The sequence below is a fragment of the Hemicordylus capensis genome, chromosome 11, assembly GCF_027244095.1.
Source record: "Hemicordylus capensis ecotype Gifberg chromosome 11, rHemCap1.1.pri, whole genome shotgun sequence".
NCBI lineage: Eukaryota > Metazoa > Chordata > Lepidosauria > Squamata > Cordylidae > Hemicordylus > Hemicordylus capensis.
The window spans coordinates 9349434-9363284 of record NC_069667.1 but is presented as its reverse complement, the minus strand read 5'-3'; the positions used below and the strand labels follow the sequence as shown (position 1 = coordinate 9363284).

General features: G+C 50.6%; 2 protein-coding genes across 6 annotated transcripts in view; one reads left to right on the top strand and one right to left on the bottom strand.

The window, feature by feature from the left end:
- LOC128335745 (proteoglycan 4-like) overlaps positions 1 to 3992 on the bottom strand; it is a 32328-nt gene extending 28336 nt beyond the window's left edge. For all 4 annotated transcript variants that reach the window (XM_053274468.1, XM_053274469.1, XM_053274470.1 and 1 more), the window contains exons 1-2: positions 3871 to 3992; positions 1502 to 1585 (exon numbers count right to left, since the gene is read on the bottom strand). In XM_053274468.1, the coding sequence (XP_053130443.1) occupies positions 1502 to 1585; positions 3871 to 3972 (186 nt within the window). In that variant the 5' untranslated portion in view covers positions 3973 to 3992. The remainder of the gene's footprint in view (positions 1 to 1501; positions 1586 to 3870) is intronic.
- The window catches only part of LOC128335746 (55 kDa erythrocyte membrane protein-like), a 52686-nt gene that overhangs the window by 9356 nt on the left and 29479 nt on the right, over positions 1 to 13851 (top strand). The window contains exon 1 of one of the 2 annotated variants that reach the window (XM_053274474.1): positions 12723 to 12751. The exons of the other annotated variant lie outside the window; for it this stretch is intronic. The gene's annotated coding sequence lies outside the window, so the exon portion shown is untranslated. Of the gene's footprint in view, positions 1 to 12722; positions 12752 to 13851 lie in introns of those variants that run through there. 2 annotated transcript variants of the gene reach the window in all.

Genomic DNA, 13851 nt, shown 5'->3' with positions numbered 1-13851 from the left:
CACCCAGTGCAACTGTCCCTCCCCAGAGCTATCCAAGGTCTTGATCTTCCTGCCAGAATCTTGCTCGTCTGCCTGTGCCAGTGTTCTTCAGCGGCAGTCCCCACCAACTCAATGTGCCTGTCTAGCCTTAACCCTGACACATTGTTTATTTGGCCTGTGTGCAGCTTTGGCTGTGATGCACCCCCCACCCCAGGGTGAAAAGGAGAGGTGGGATTCTCTTCTGATTAACTGTCGTGTCCCTTTAACTGTCATGTCCCTTAACTGTCAAGTCCCCACAGCTTAGAACCAGGTAGCTCCGCTTGACTGAAACCCCTGGCAAAGTGGAATGGGTGGCAGATCTAGCACTCTCTCCATAGCCTGAGGATGCAGTCCATCCCTCGTGTTCCAATTCCCATCCCTCTTCCACAGGGTATGCACAGGAATGACTTGCGTACGAGTATAGGTCTCAGCACGCAACAGGGAGATTCTTTTGGCCAACGCTCAGGCTCGGTACCTGGAGGACCGAAAATGCACTTATTCATGTTCTGCTCTGACATCCAGAGCAGCAGCAGAGCGCTGCTGGAAAGAGGCTGCACAAGTGCAAAACTGTTATGCTAGCCAGCCACCCTAATTAGCCTGCAAGACATCTAAGCCTGCAGTGCGCTTGTCCACATTGCCGAAGCAATGTCTGCCCTGCTCTGGTCTCCCCCTCCAGTTCAAGGGTCCCTGCCAGAGCTATCCAAGGTCCTGCCAGAATCTTGCTTCCCCTCAGAGCTTCCTGGGGCAGTCAGGAAGCATCTTTAGCGTCAGGCTCCATTCACCCCATGTGCCATGTGTCTGTGGGACTGTGCGCAGCTTCCACCAAAGCCAAATACTCTGCACAGTCCCCCTGTGCCATGTGCGGATGACCATTCCCACAGTACAGTGCTGCCATCTGTGCAGGACCGGCGGTGTGTTTGCGTGTGCTCCCTTAAGGGAAAGTAATCCCCTTGAGCCCCTGCACCACCTTGGAAGGTGCTCAGAGTGCTGGGAAGTGCAGCCCTCCCCAGAGAGCTCTTTAGAGAGGGCTCCATTTCTCTGAAATGGCCCTCCCAGCACTGTAGAAAGCACAGGACTGTGCAGAGGTCAGCACAGTGGGAAATGACTCTCACACTGAAGAGTTTCTGCCAAAATGGTCCCTGCTTGGAAAAGAGTCAAGATTGCTGGTTTGAGGTCTGGACTCTTCCCGGTTCTTTGAAGGCATTTCCTATGACTTTGGTAATATGTTGGATGAAGGTCCTGGCTAGAATGACACTATCCAGGGTCAGCGCCCACCTCCCACCGGTTCCTCCCCCTCTCCTCGGATCTTGTTTTTGATTCGTATGTGACTGGGATTGGGAGGGTGTACAGCTCCAGAGACTGTCTGGGAGCTTGTCCTACCAAGCGGATGGCCATGAGAGCAGCTCTTGAGTGTGTCCTCCATTAAAGCTCTTTTGGTCCTCCCCCTCTTCTCTTAGGAGTGGCTGGGTTTCCCAAACCTTACCCTAATGGCTTCCATTGCTTGTAGTATTCTGCAGACCGAGCTCCTCAGTACACTCCTTTCCTCTGTGGAATTTGTTTCAGTGTCCTGTAGCGAGAAGGTTAAGAACAGGCTGATTAGTGGCCAACACAAACCTGCATTTCCTCACTTTGTGTCAACTTCTAAAAGAAATCAAGAAAAGGACACAGACCCACTTATGAAATCTCAGCTACAGGTGAAACTCGGAAAATTAGAATATCGTGCAAAAGTCCATTAATTTCAGTAATGCAAATTAAAAGGTGAAACTGATATATGAGACAGACGCATTACATGCAAAGCGAGATAAGTCAAGCCTTAATTTGTTATAATTGTGATGATCATGGCGTACAGCTCATGAAAACCCCAAATCCACAATCCCAGAAAATTGGAATATTACATGGAACCAAGAAGACAAGGATTGTAGAATAGAACAATATCGGACCTCCGAAAAGTATACAGTGTACTGTGCTTGATTGACCAGCAAACTCGCCTGACCTGACCCCATAGAGAATCTATGGGGCATTGCCAAGAGAAGGATGAGAGACATGAGACCAAACAATGCAGAAGAGCTGAAGGCCGCTAACGAAGCATCCTGGTCTTCCATAACACCTCAGCAGTGCCACAGGCTGATAGCATCCATGCCATGCCGCATTGAGGCAGTAATTGCTGCAAAAGGGGCCCAAACCAAGTACTGAATACATATGCATGCTTATACTTTTCAGAGGTCCGATATTGTTCTATTCTACAATCCTTGTCTTCTTGGTTCCATGTAATATTCTAATTTTCTGGGATTGTGGATTTGGGGTGTTCATGAGCTGTACGCCATGATCATCACAATTATAACAAATTAAGGCTTGACTTATCTCGCTTTGCATGTAATGCGTCTGTCTCATATATCAGTTTCACCTTTTAATTTGCATTACTGAAATTAATGGACTTTTGCACGATATTCTAATTTTCCGAGTTTCACCTGTACATTACAGGAATGATCATGGGAGTATTTCGCTGATGGTTCCTATATCTGGCCTAAGACAGAGGATTACCACAGCCTAGAAAGTGCCAGATGCAGCCACTAGAGCTAGAGCTGGGAACACAGCCACATAGGAAAGTGCCTTCTTCCAAGTCAGACCAGTGGTCCATCTAGCTCAGTATTGCTGACACTGACTGGCAGCGGCCGCTCTCCAAGCTTCCAGACAGGAGTCTCTCCCAGCCCTACTGGGAGATGACAGAGATGGAACCTGGGAGCTCCTGCATGCAAAGCATATGCTCCAGCACTGAACTACAGCCCCCATCCCCTGAGGGTCATCAGCACAGTGATGAAATCACACCCAGACCCCTGGCTGGCATCCAGAGGCCACACCTCAGCATCCTGTCCACAGGTTGAACAAGCTGGTAAATAATCCCTTGGAAAGCCACCTGCTGAGTGGACAGAGAGAAATTGTCTCCCTCTCTCACAACCCTAGAATCAGGGGTTCTCCCATGAAACCAATTGCCCGGAAATTTAGGGCCAACCGAAGCAAGTACTTTTGCACACAGCGCCTTATCAACTTGTGGAATTCTCTGTCACAGTAGGTGATGACGGCCACCAGCTTGAATGTCTTTAAGTGGGGCTTAGACAAATTGATGGAGAATATGCCTATTGATTACCAGTCACACCTCTATTACGGTCAATGACCAGCAATGCTAGTATCCATGGCCGCTAGTCCTGATGGCTACAGGCTCCCTCCGAGCTCAGAGGCAGCATGACTCTGAACACCAGTTGCAGGGGAGCAACAGCAGGAGAGGGGCAGCTTCCCAAGACATCTGGAGCGCCCCTGCGGGAAACAGGGTGCGGGACTGGATGGGCCGAAGGCTTGATCCAGCGAGGATCTTCTTTTGCTCTGATGGCATAGTCATAACTATCGTCGTCCTGGTCCTGCTTATATGTGCATCAGCAACTGGGTTTTGATAGCAGTTGAACAATCATGGCTCCCCACAAAGAGACCTGGGAGTTGTAGCTTGATGAGCTTGTGTGAAGTCTCACAGTCTCAAGAGAACCTTTCGTTCCACTCAAGGCTTTGCCCCTAACCCCATCTCAGACCCCCTCTAAGACTGTCTCCTGAAGCTAAGCCAATAGACCGGTTTCTTTCCCCTTGGACCTGGCCCATGGACCTGGCCCATTTAGCATTAGCCCCTCCCACTCTTCGGCCACAGCCCCTTTACTAGACACAGATCAACCTGCTTGGCATCCAAAGGACTGGCTGATGTCCAGCATGAAATGATCTTAGGAAAAGAACAACTGAACAAAAAAACCAGGAGAAACCTCTTTTGACCCAACACCCGGGGTTCACCTGGCAAAATGGGACCCTCCTTACCTGTCTCTGTGCTAAAACTCCAATTTTCTTGAAGACATGGTCATAGACATATGAAATGGGCTGTTTAATGGCCAAAGCCAAAGCCCTGAGGCAGAAGGCCATCTTCACTTCTGATCAGAAAGGCTGAAGTTGGCCAACTGTCTTCTGGAGCATCTTTTGCATTTCTCCATCTCCATGGACACCGGAACTCCCAGCTCTGTTCTATGGGGGGATGGGAGCTGGCCAGGCAGAGACAGTTGGGAGGGGAGAGATGCTGACTGCTGGCAGCAGAGGCTGTGGACTGGGGTGCTGGAACTGAGGTAGAAAAGGTACTCTTGGAGCCTTGGGGTCCCTTAAGAAGAGGTGACATGGGAAAGAATGAGTGACCACTCCAACATCTCTCACCGGGGGTGAGGGTGGGGATTTGAGTTTGACACAGTTGTGGAGCCTGGCAGCTGGGCCCTGTCCTGTTTCACTTTTCTGCAACCTGTCACATTGTTTAGGTACTTCATATACTTTCACTGAAATCACACAAAATAAATGCATGGTATTGGACTGACTTAATGTGATCTCTATGGGTGCAGAATCCAACTAGTCTTGGCACAGAGTTGGGTTAGATTAACAAAGAGTGTCCCACCTTTGTGGAAGCCCAGAGGACCCACAGGCCTACCAGCTGCCCCCTGGGCACACCACTGCCAGTTAGGGTGGCCAACTGTTTTTCTTAGCCATGCTCCTGTGTCTTTAAGAGCAAGCCTGACACACCAGAAATGCAGGATGGTGATGCTTTCCCAAAGTTGGGGACAGGCCGCCATCAAGGAGGTGTCTGCTAAAAAGTGTTGATAGCTAATGATGACCCCACAATTACCCAGGTTGGTGCCATTTAATTAGGAGCTTGAAATGGAAAACTGACTCACTCTGGTAAGTAGAGAGATCTGCACACTGAGCAACCCCTTCCTATAGGCAGAAGCCACAGATTGCTTCTGTCTGATTCCATTCTTTTTCTTGGGCTGCTTTTCAGAAAAGAGAAGTTGGCTCATTCCCCTGGTCCTGTATTCTCTTGCCTTCAGTGCACATGCAAGACCTGTGAAAATCTCCCTCTGCACATGGGAAGAATCTGCAAGGTGGCATTTGTAAGCAGGACACCTTCTGACTGTGTTCCTTTCTGCCTGACAATGGCCAGCTCTCCTGTCCTGGGGCAACTGCGGCAGAATCAAAAACGGCCCCTTTGCCCCACCCCCCCTCCATGCCAGGAAAGCACTGAGGAAGTTTCCCTTTGGCACTGAACTAATAGCTGTAAACCCGACTTGGCATAACTGTACAAGCAGCACACTCTCGAAGACAGACAAGAAACTGGCTGGTTTCAGACCAGAGTTCAGGCGATCTCCTTTTGGCTCCAGCTCTACAGACACGGGAAATGGGAACCCGAGGCTGACGTCTTGACAGACGTGCCACCACCACATGATCACTTCTGATCTTGTGTGATGCCAGCAATTGTGCAAGCTGGCAACTCGCCCTCTGTGCACCCACACTCCTCCTTGGTCTTGGAGACCCAACTGAAGATGAGGAAGATGGAGATGCTGGCCCAGGCCAAGACGCCCCACGGTGTCCATGTGGGTGCATCCAGGCAAGAACCCATGAGGCGAGGGGTTCCCAAATTGTGGGACTCCAGACTGCAAGTGAACTGCAACTCTGATCCTCCGCAGCCACAATCAATTGAAGCTGGGGGTGATGGGAATTGTAGTCCAGCAACATCTGGAGTCCCATGGGCTGGCAACCTCTGCCCTAGGCACCCGGTGGGAAAGCAGTCAAGCTTCATTGCAGGACAAAGGATCCCCACCTCTCTCTTTCTCAAAAGACTTCATAAACTCGGAAAGAAAGATCCCCACCACACGGTCAGGCAAAGGCTCAGCATTCCAGATCCCCATCATAAGGGAGGCAATGTCAAGCAAGGGCCCCTTCGGGCTTCCTGGGCCTCACAGAGCCAGATCACAAGCGCCTCTCTTGCTCTTCTGCCCCGACGCTGGGCCAGGGAGGGGAAATCTGGCCCCCCAGCTGTTGCTGAACTATAATACCTTGTGGCTGGGTGGGATGGGAGTTGTAGCTCAACAAGAGCTGGAGGGCTGGATAATTTGCCCATCCCTGCACTGGGCACTCTCTGCCGGGGGCTGCAAAGGCCCAGCCCCTCCTGCTGCGCTGCACCCCCTCCGGAGGCTGGCTGAGCACTGCAGGTGGAGATCACGCTTTCTCCAGTGCATAGCAAGAGGGTGCTTCCCACTTTTCTCTCCTCCAACGGCACAGCCCTAGGGTTGTCAATGCCTCCCCATCTACCAAGATGCATGTTCACACCTGTTCCTAGGAAGGGGTCCAGCTCCTCTCTGATCTCTGCATCTCCTATCTTTCTCTGGTCATCTCCCTGTTTGCTTTCCTGCCCCCTGCAGGACCCAGCCAGGCTCCTGTTGCAGCCCTAGGAGGACCCCCTCTCGGAGCAGAGGCGGCTTCCCTGCTGGACCCAGGCATGGAGACCCCCACAGCCCATCCTCAGGCTGAAGCAGCTGGGACGTATCCCATGGAAAGGCCCCTGCAGGCTTCTACTGTTTGGTACTTGATCCCCCTCTCGGGTCCTCTCTCCTTCCCACAAGGAATGGAAGAGTTCCATTCAACTTACAGGCCAGCATCTGGCTTTGGGCAGCAGGGCTGGGCACTCCACAGAAGGCTCTTCCACGTGGCCGCTTCTCTTGTTTCTGTGCCTGGAAGGTTCAAAGCCTGGTCAGTACCTGGAGGATCAGAGCTGCACTGGCTGAGAAGAGCCGGTCAGGGACGATGAGAAATGGAAAAACTGAATCTACGGATTTCCCAGTTTCCTACTGACATCCTGCTTATATCTATAGCGACACTTTGGGTGAGATCGGTTCTCTTTTTAAAGGTGCCTCACTAGCTGGGTGCTGTGCCATTTTATATTCCCTCTCCAACTGTGGACTGCCACCCAAGTCAAAGGGCCCAGGAAGCATGGGAGATCTCCCGAGGCCCCTCCGTTTGGCAACATGGGCATATTCAGCCTCCAGAGGCAAAGAGCCCACGGTGGTTATTCAGAGCTCAACATCTTGCATGTACACACTCCCCTGCATGCAGATAACAGGGCAATTGCTAGAATTCCAGCCACATTTGGGGCAAGGTGTGTGTGTGTGGAGAGAGAGTGTATTGATGCAAGTGGATTATATCTGCCAACCCCCTCCACCCTCACCCCGTTATTGACAGTGATTTGTTGATGTCTCGACATTAATTTCCATTGTTGCTACCATTCAGAACTTTGCAGGCAAGCTTCCATGTGCATATAGAGAGTTGTGCCTTTTCTAGAGTTGCCCTGGAACTCTGAAATGCTCTTGCTAATGAAATTAGAGTTTCACCTTCTCTGAATGGTTTTAAGAAGGACCTGAAAACATACCCGTTTAGCCAGGCTTGTAGGCTTGTAAAACTTCGGGTTTTAGCATTTGTATCTGTATTTTGAAAATTGTTTTCATTGTGTCAATGGTTTAATGGTTTTTTAGATTGTGAACCACCAATTTTTTGAATGGGGTGGTACAGAAATGTAAGGAATAAATAAAAATAAAATAAATAGATGCCATTGTATATTTACAATGGCATCTAAGCTTTCCTGCTCTCTTCCCAAAGAATTGCTCACAGAAACATTTCCTAGCAAATAAGCAAGGGTTCCTAATTCACCCAATTAATTCACCCGCCATATGGGAGGTGTCTGTCTATTTCTCAAGCAGTTGTTGGATACTCTGCATTAGAGCAGAGCCTGACAACGGTGTAGCAGAATCAGTGCGGTGTAGTGGCTAGCGTGTCATACTAGAACTGGGAAGACCCTTTGGCCATGAAACTCAGTGGGGACTTTGGGCCAGTCCCTTCTCTCTCAGCCTCACTTACCTTGCAGGGCTGTTGTGAGGATCAACATAACCATGGACATCGCTCTGGGCTCCTCGGAGGAGGAGTAGGATATACCTGTAAGGAGAAATAAAGCAAAGCCAAACATGCGTCAGGAGGATGTACCACAGCCTCTTGGAAGGTATACCTGGTGGGGCCACTTGGGTGAAAGATCTCCAGTGCGAGAGCCATTTCCCAGCCCCATGATGCAGTGCTGGAGGGGGACAGGGGCTGTGGGCCTTCCCTGTCCAGGCCTGCCCAGCAGCACTTTGGAAGGCACAGACAGAGCTCTGAGACCACGGGATATCCTTCCCAGCACACTGGCCTAGACCTCTGTGGGAAGGACAGCACTGCCCAGCGCTCTGTGTGATGCTGCTGGGGCTTGACGGGGAGGGGTCTGCTCTCTTGGCTCCCTAGGCAAGTTACTTCTCTGCTGCGCCATTAGGAGGTTAATTAGCTAAATGTTAACTTCCCACCACCTGAGCGAAGCAAGCTGCACCTGCCAGGCCCACCCATCAGTGCTCCTGCATCACCCGGCTCTGCAACCTGCCACTGAGGCAGAACCTCCCTTCTGGCTTCCCCAGTGGATGGGTGGATGGTCAGTTGGACGCCAGCGGGGAAGGGAGGCAGGAAGAGAAGCTTCTCCTGAGAGCAAAGTGTCCTGAGGCAACAAAACGTTCCACCTGCCCCCCAGAACTTCAGATGCAACAACAAATGCAAAAAGAGTTGCTTGGTGCCCCAAAGAGTCTCCTGTGCTCTGTAGAAGTCCCTAGTTGGCCATCCCATGAAAACCACCCAGCTCCTCCGCTGCCCAGAAAGCCAGGGGCAGCACAGCAAGGGCACTGCTTGGGTCCCTCACGAGATGAGCTCTAGCAGGTCTCTCCCGGGAGGGAACTCTCCCCTGGCCCACCAGCCACAGAAGTGCGGCTGCCGGGCTGGGCCTCGGCTTGGTGAGCAGCAGAGAATCCCCATGGTTGCCACCCTCTGTTTCCGTCTGCCTCCCATCCTCCCTGACCCTCTCCGCTCCTTGGGCGTGTCAGGTAAGGCCCCTGCCCTGCTGACAGGACCCTCCTGAGTTGCCTAGGACCCTAAAATAGGTTGTTTGAGAACCCCCCACTTCTCTGCTTCTTGTCCTCCCTCTAAGAAGTTCAGAGTGTCATTAGCCTTTTATTATCACCACCACCCTGTGAGGCAGGCTTGGGCCGACGCAACTTCGTCCATTACATTCAAGGCTCAATAGGGAGGGAGATCTGCTTCTCCTCCATCCATGTCCAGCTCTTTGACTTCCTCGGTAAATATACCATGGACCCATCCAGATCTTTATTATTAGTGTCCTATCCTGGTTGGGGAGCTGTGTCCCTCCCATTTTGTCATCTTGGGCAAGGTCGGAGGAGGAGAGTGATTGTCTGGGAGAGAGCAGCTGGGTCCGACGGCATTTCCTCCTACCTCGCACATGCTGGGTAGGACAGCGCCCTCCGAGCCAGCTCCTCCCTCTCAGACGATCAGGTCCTCCCCCTCTGATCTTGACGTTTCCCCACACTGCACAGTCACAAAACAGGAGCCCACACAGCTCCCCAAAAAAGGCTCTGATGTTTGTCCTTCCCTAATCAGAATTGTGTGAACGAGCCTGAGAAAGATTTCAAAGGGATGACTCCCCTGTTTGAAAAGAAACGTTGCTATTTATCGGTATGCCGAACCACAAGATCTTATTGCTCTCCTGCCACTCATGACAGCATTTTTCAGATGGAACATGGGAGATTTTCGGTTCAGCAGCTGCCTCCTCCAGAAGAATGCCTTTCCCAATCTCTTATGGCTGGGGTTCTCAAAGAACACCAGACGGGTCCCCAGATGTTGCTGGATATCTAGGGATCTGAGTTTGAGAACCCCAGATAACCTGTGGAAACTTTAACTGTGGATGATGGGAGTTGTAACCCAACAATGTCTGGGGACCTCAATTTGAGAACTCCTGCTTTAGGGCAAAACACCATAACCAGAGAGGAATGGACTCTAGAAGGCAATCAGGAACATCTTGCTGGCTATTCCAGCGGGTAGTGATGGTGGTGATGATTCCTGGAACTCTCTTCAACTTGAAATGCAGGTTGGGGAGAAGTGATGACACTGGCCAGCTGAGGGCAGATGAGGAATCGTGTTTCTCTCGCTCAGTACAGACGACGGCTCCAGGGCTGTTCCTTCACACTTCTCAGCAACAAAGGTTTCTCCGGTCTTTGGCCTGCCTACTCACCCCGAGGAAGCTGCCCTACCAGACCAGTGGCCCTTCCAGCTCAGTGTTTTCCATCTTGACTGGCAGCAGCTCTCCAAGATTTCAGGCAGGAGTCTCCCCCAGCCTACCTGGAGATGCCTGGGATTGAACCTGGGACCTTCTGCATGCAAGGCAAGGCAGATGCTTTACCACTGAGCTACAGCCTATCTCCCAGCTATTGGTCCCTCTACCTTAGTATGGTCTGTCCTGACTGGCAGTGGCTTTCCCAAGGTTCCAGGCAGGAGCCTTCCCCAGCCTACCTGGAGAAGCCAGGATCTGAACCTGGTTCTTTCTGCATGCAAAGCAGGTGCTCTACCACTGAGCTCTGACCCCACCCCCTCCTCCTTCCTGGTCAATACTGAACCACACCCATCTGACACAGCAACAATCTATGGGCCCTGGTGACTTGAAGGACTGCCTTCTCCCGCGTGAAGTTTCGCAGTGGACAAGGTCTGTTTGGAATGCCTTGCTCCATGTGCCAACACTTGCTGAAGCTCAATTGTCATGTGCGCAGGACGGGGCCTTCTCTGTGCTGGCCTCGGAACAGGAGTTCACTGATCCAGAAGTGATCCACTCAGTGCCCTCCTTCCCGGTCTTTTGCAAACACCTAGAGACTTTCTTGGCTCCAGGCAGTACAGAACTCCACCCTGCTCAGCCAGGTTTCGGGGAAGGTTTCGGAAGGGTGGGAAGAGAAAAAGATATCCTCTGCCCACCATTCCTCCAGAAGTGTCTTTCCCTCTCCAAACCAGGCTCCTGCCCCACACTGGCTGGAGCCTTGAATGCTCTCAATAGGACTGGGGAGACACTGTAACAGCCTCCCCCACCCCTGATATATGATGTGTTCTTGCTATTCATGGTCATTGATATAGCTAGTTCCTCCCCTCATTTCCCCTCTCTTAGGGTGCATGGCCGTTTCTCCTGCTTTTCTCCCCATTACCAATGGCATTTAGGCAACCTTGGTACTGTATTCCAGGTTTTATTTATTTTTTATTTATTTTACACAAGCAGTTTCTATTTTAGAATGACCAAGATGTCGTTACCACAAAGCACATGAGCAATGAAATCAGGCCTGTGTTTATTAACCCAGAACCAAACCCCAAGTGCATGATGGAGGCAAATGTTGGTGTCTGCCTTCATCACAGGTGTTTCTCCCACTCAGGGATCCCAGGGATTTCCTGCCCAATGCTTCTCCTGCTGAATCTGGACAAAATTACCCGCCAGAATCCAGGGCAGTGTCCAAATCCTCTGCCCCGCTGAGCTCATCTTTTGGGGTGGGGAGACTTTCCCTCCCTTGATCTTCCAGGCCAGATCACCTCCCCCCCACAAACTGCCATGGATTGGATTGAGCCAGGTGAGATGTTTAGCGGCAGGGGCATGGACTATTACCATTTTTTCCATCTAGGGCATCTTTTCCATTCTTCTCCAGGGCTTTTGGAAAGGAAAATTCAGAACTGCACGATAGAATGTGAGACTGCAGATGAATTTAAAAAACACACCAAAAAACCCACCCCACAGATGAGCATTTTTTCTACCTTTTACTTCACTTTCTCCCTGCACTGCTGACACAAGCCGGGCTCTCTGTCTCATCCACTGAGTCCCATTAGCTTTGCCCAGCTGATTGCCTGTAAGCTGGCCCTTGAGTCCATGAACATTCCACTACAAGGAGTTACATTGGAGCAGTTCTGGGTGAATTGCCCCCTTGGAGTCCTTTTCCTTCACAGGTCTGTGAAACCAACTTATCTGCTGGCAATTCTGAGGCCACCTTGCCCACAGGGATTCCGGTTAGGCCTCCATAGGGAGCACTCCAACTCTTTCAGAAATGGAGATGAGATGCTGCTGCTGCTGCTGCAGCAACTATATCTCTGTGCCCCACAGGGCTAATCGAAGCTTGAGGGGCAATTTTAGATCAAGAAAAGGGGAAAAGATCCAGGAGTCATTGCTTGAGGAAAGAGAAACTACCACCGGCCAGAGCTGAGCGGTGCTGGGCGAGACAGAACGTTGATGTGTCTGCCAATCTGCTACCTGGTTTGAAATCCCAATTGGTGGACATAGATATATTTTGCCTAAACTGATTGCAAATAGTTGACTTTTCCTTCTGTTTTGGCACGCACAGTGCATGTGATGCTTCCATTGGAGGCCGCAATCTGGCTAATACTTAACATAAATAGGTATATGGCATGTGCACAGACGTGCATCTTCTTATGCCACTGATATCCTGCCCTTCCTTCAGGCTGGTCTAGATGGTTCTGCCTTTATGATTGTTGTCTATTCTGACAACAGTGAGAGAGAGAATATCTGGCTGCAAGTCACCAAGTGAGCTTTAAGGATGAGTAGAGAATATGCATCTGAGCATCACTCTGTCAAAGATTGGGTGCTTTGATCTGGGGGTCATTTTTCAACAGCCGCCAAGGTATGCATCACTTCATCGTGGAAGAAAGATCATGGAAGAAAGATCTCCCCTTCTCCAAACCTGATGGGCTACATCATGTTGGTCCATCGGGAGAATGTTTTTTAGGGCCCTAGTGGCATATTGTACTATAAAACCTCAAAGGAGACAGATACTGTCGAAAAATTAGGATTAAAAATCGATCTATATAAAAGGCTAAGGGCATAGGTGGCAAGCCCCACCCACACAGTGCTTTACCAATCGGAGGTAACCGAGCAGAAGCACCGTGGTGATTGGGCAGTGGATTCCAGGAGGAGCCTGTGATGGCTAAGGTCAGTTGGGATGCAACTGTTCCTGGTGGGAAGATTGTAGAGGAGAGATTCTGATCTTTCTCTCTAAAAGGATAGTGGGCTGGGGTCTGTGGAGAGAGGGGTCTTGAGGGAGGAAAGCACCCCTTCAGGAGAAGGAGGCTGCCACTGTGCAAATTAGATGAGGAAACTTGATGAACAAGATCTGTTAACTCAATAAAGAAGAGGGGGGGATTTATTAATATAAATCCCAAATATAAATGTATTGACAGTCTGGAACCACAATCTATATACTCATTTTATAAAAGATAGGGAACGCATGGTCATAAAAGTAATCCAAGTAAAATGCAGATAAATCCAAACAGCATATATATATCTATCTATATCTATATCTATATCTATATCTATATCTATATCTATATCTATATCTATATCTATATCTATATCTATATCTATATCTATATCTATATTTATATCTATATGAATATGAGAAAACCATTCACCAAGGATACCCTCCATAGAAAAGATAGGGGCCACCACGGCCAGGACTCCTGCCAGAGCCAGAGGAGGAGGGGCGAGTCCCCTGGGGCAAATCCTGGACTGCAAGAGGTTCACGGGAGGCTGCCACCACCACTCACTTTAGTTTGGAGTGGGGCAAACCCCTCTTTCCACAGAAGATTCCTGGGGGAGGTGAAAGGGTTTGGCACCAGCCTCCCGCCCAAGGCTGAGCAGTCCTAGGCCTCCAAAGGCAGACCCAGAGTGAAGAGCAGCACATCCCAGTGACAAGGACTTCTTATGATCCGATTTGAAGCAAAAGGCATGCAAGAAGAAGAACCATGGGCAGAGAAGGGTCTGCCTGAAGTGAGGCAACAACCCAGAGCCCAGCAATACAGAAGAGAAAAGCGCAAGTCCCTCGACCCGTCTAGCTGAACTGCTGCTCCCACTGGCTGCCCCTGGCTGCGGCCTTCCCATCTGCCCAGCAGCTCCCAGCCTGTGGCTTCCTCAGGGCCCTCCTGGGAGGGACAGACCGACCCAGCCCAGCAGGCTTCCTCTTCTTCTCCAGGACTAGGTGTCTGAGCCAGAAGGCCCTGCCCAGCCTTGGCATTGAAGCCTCGGTCCCCGGG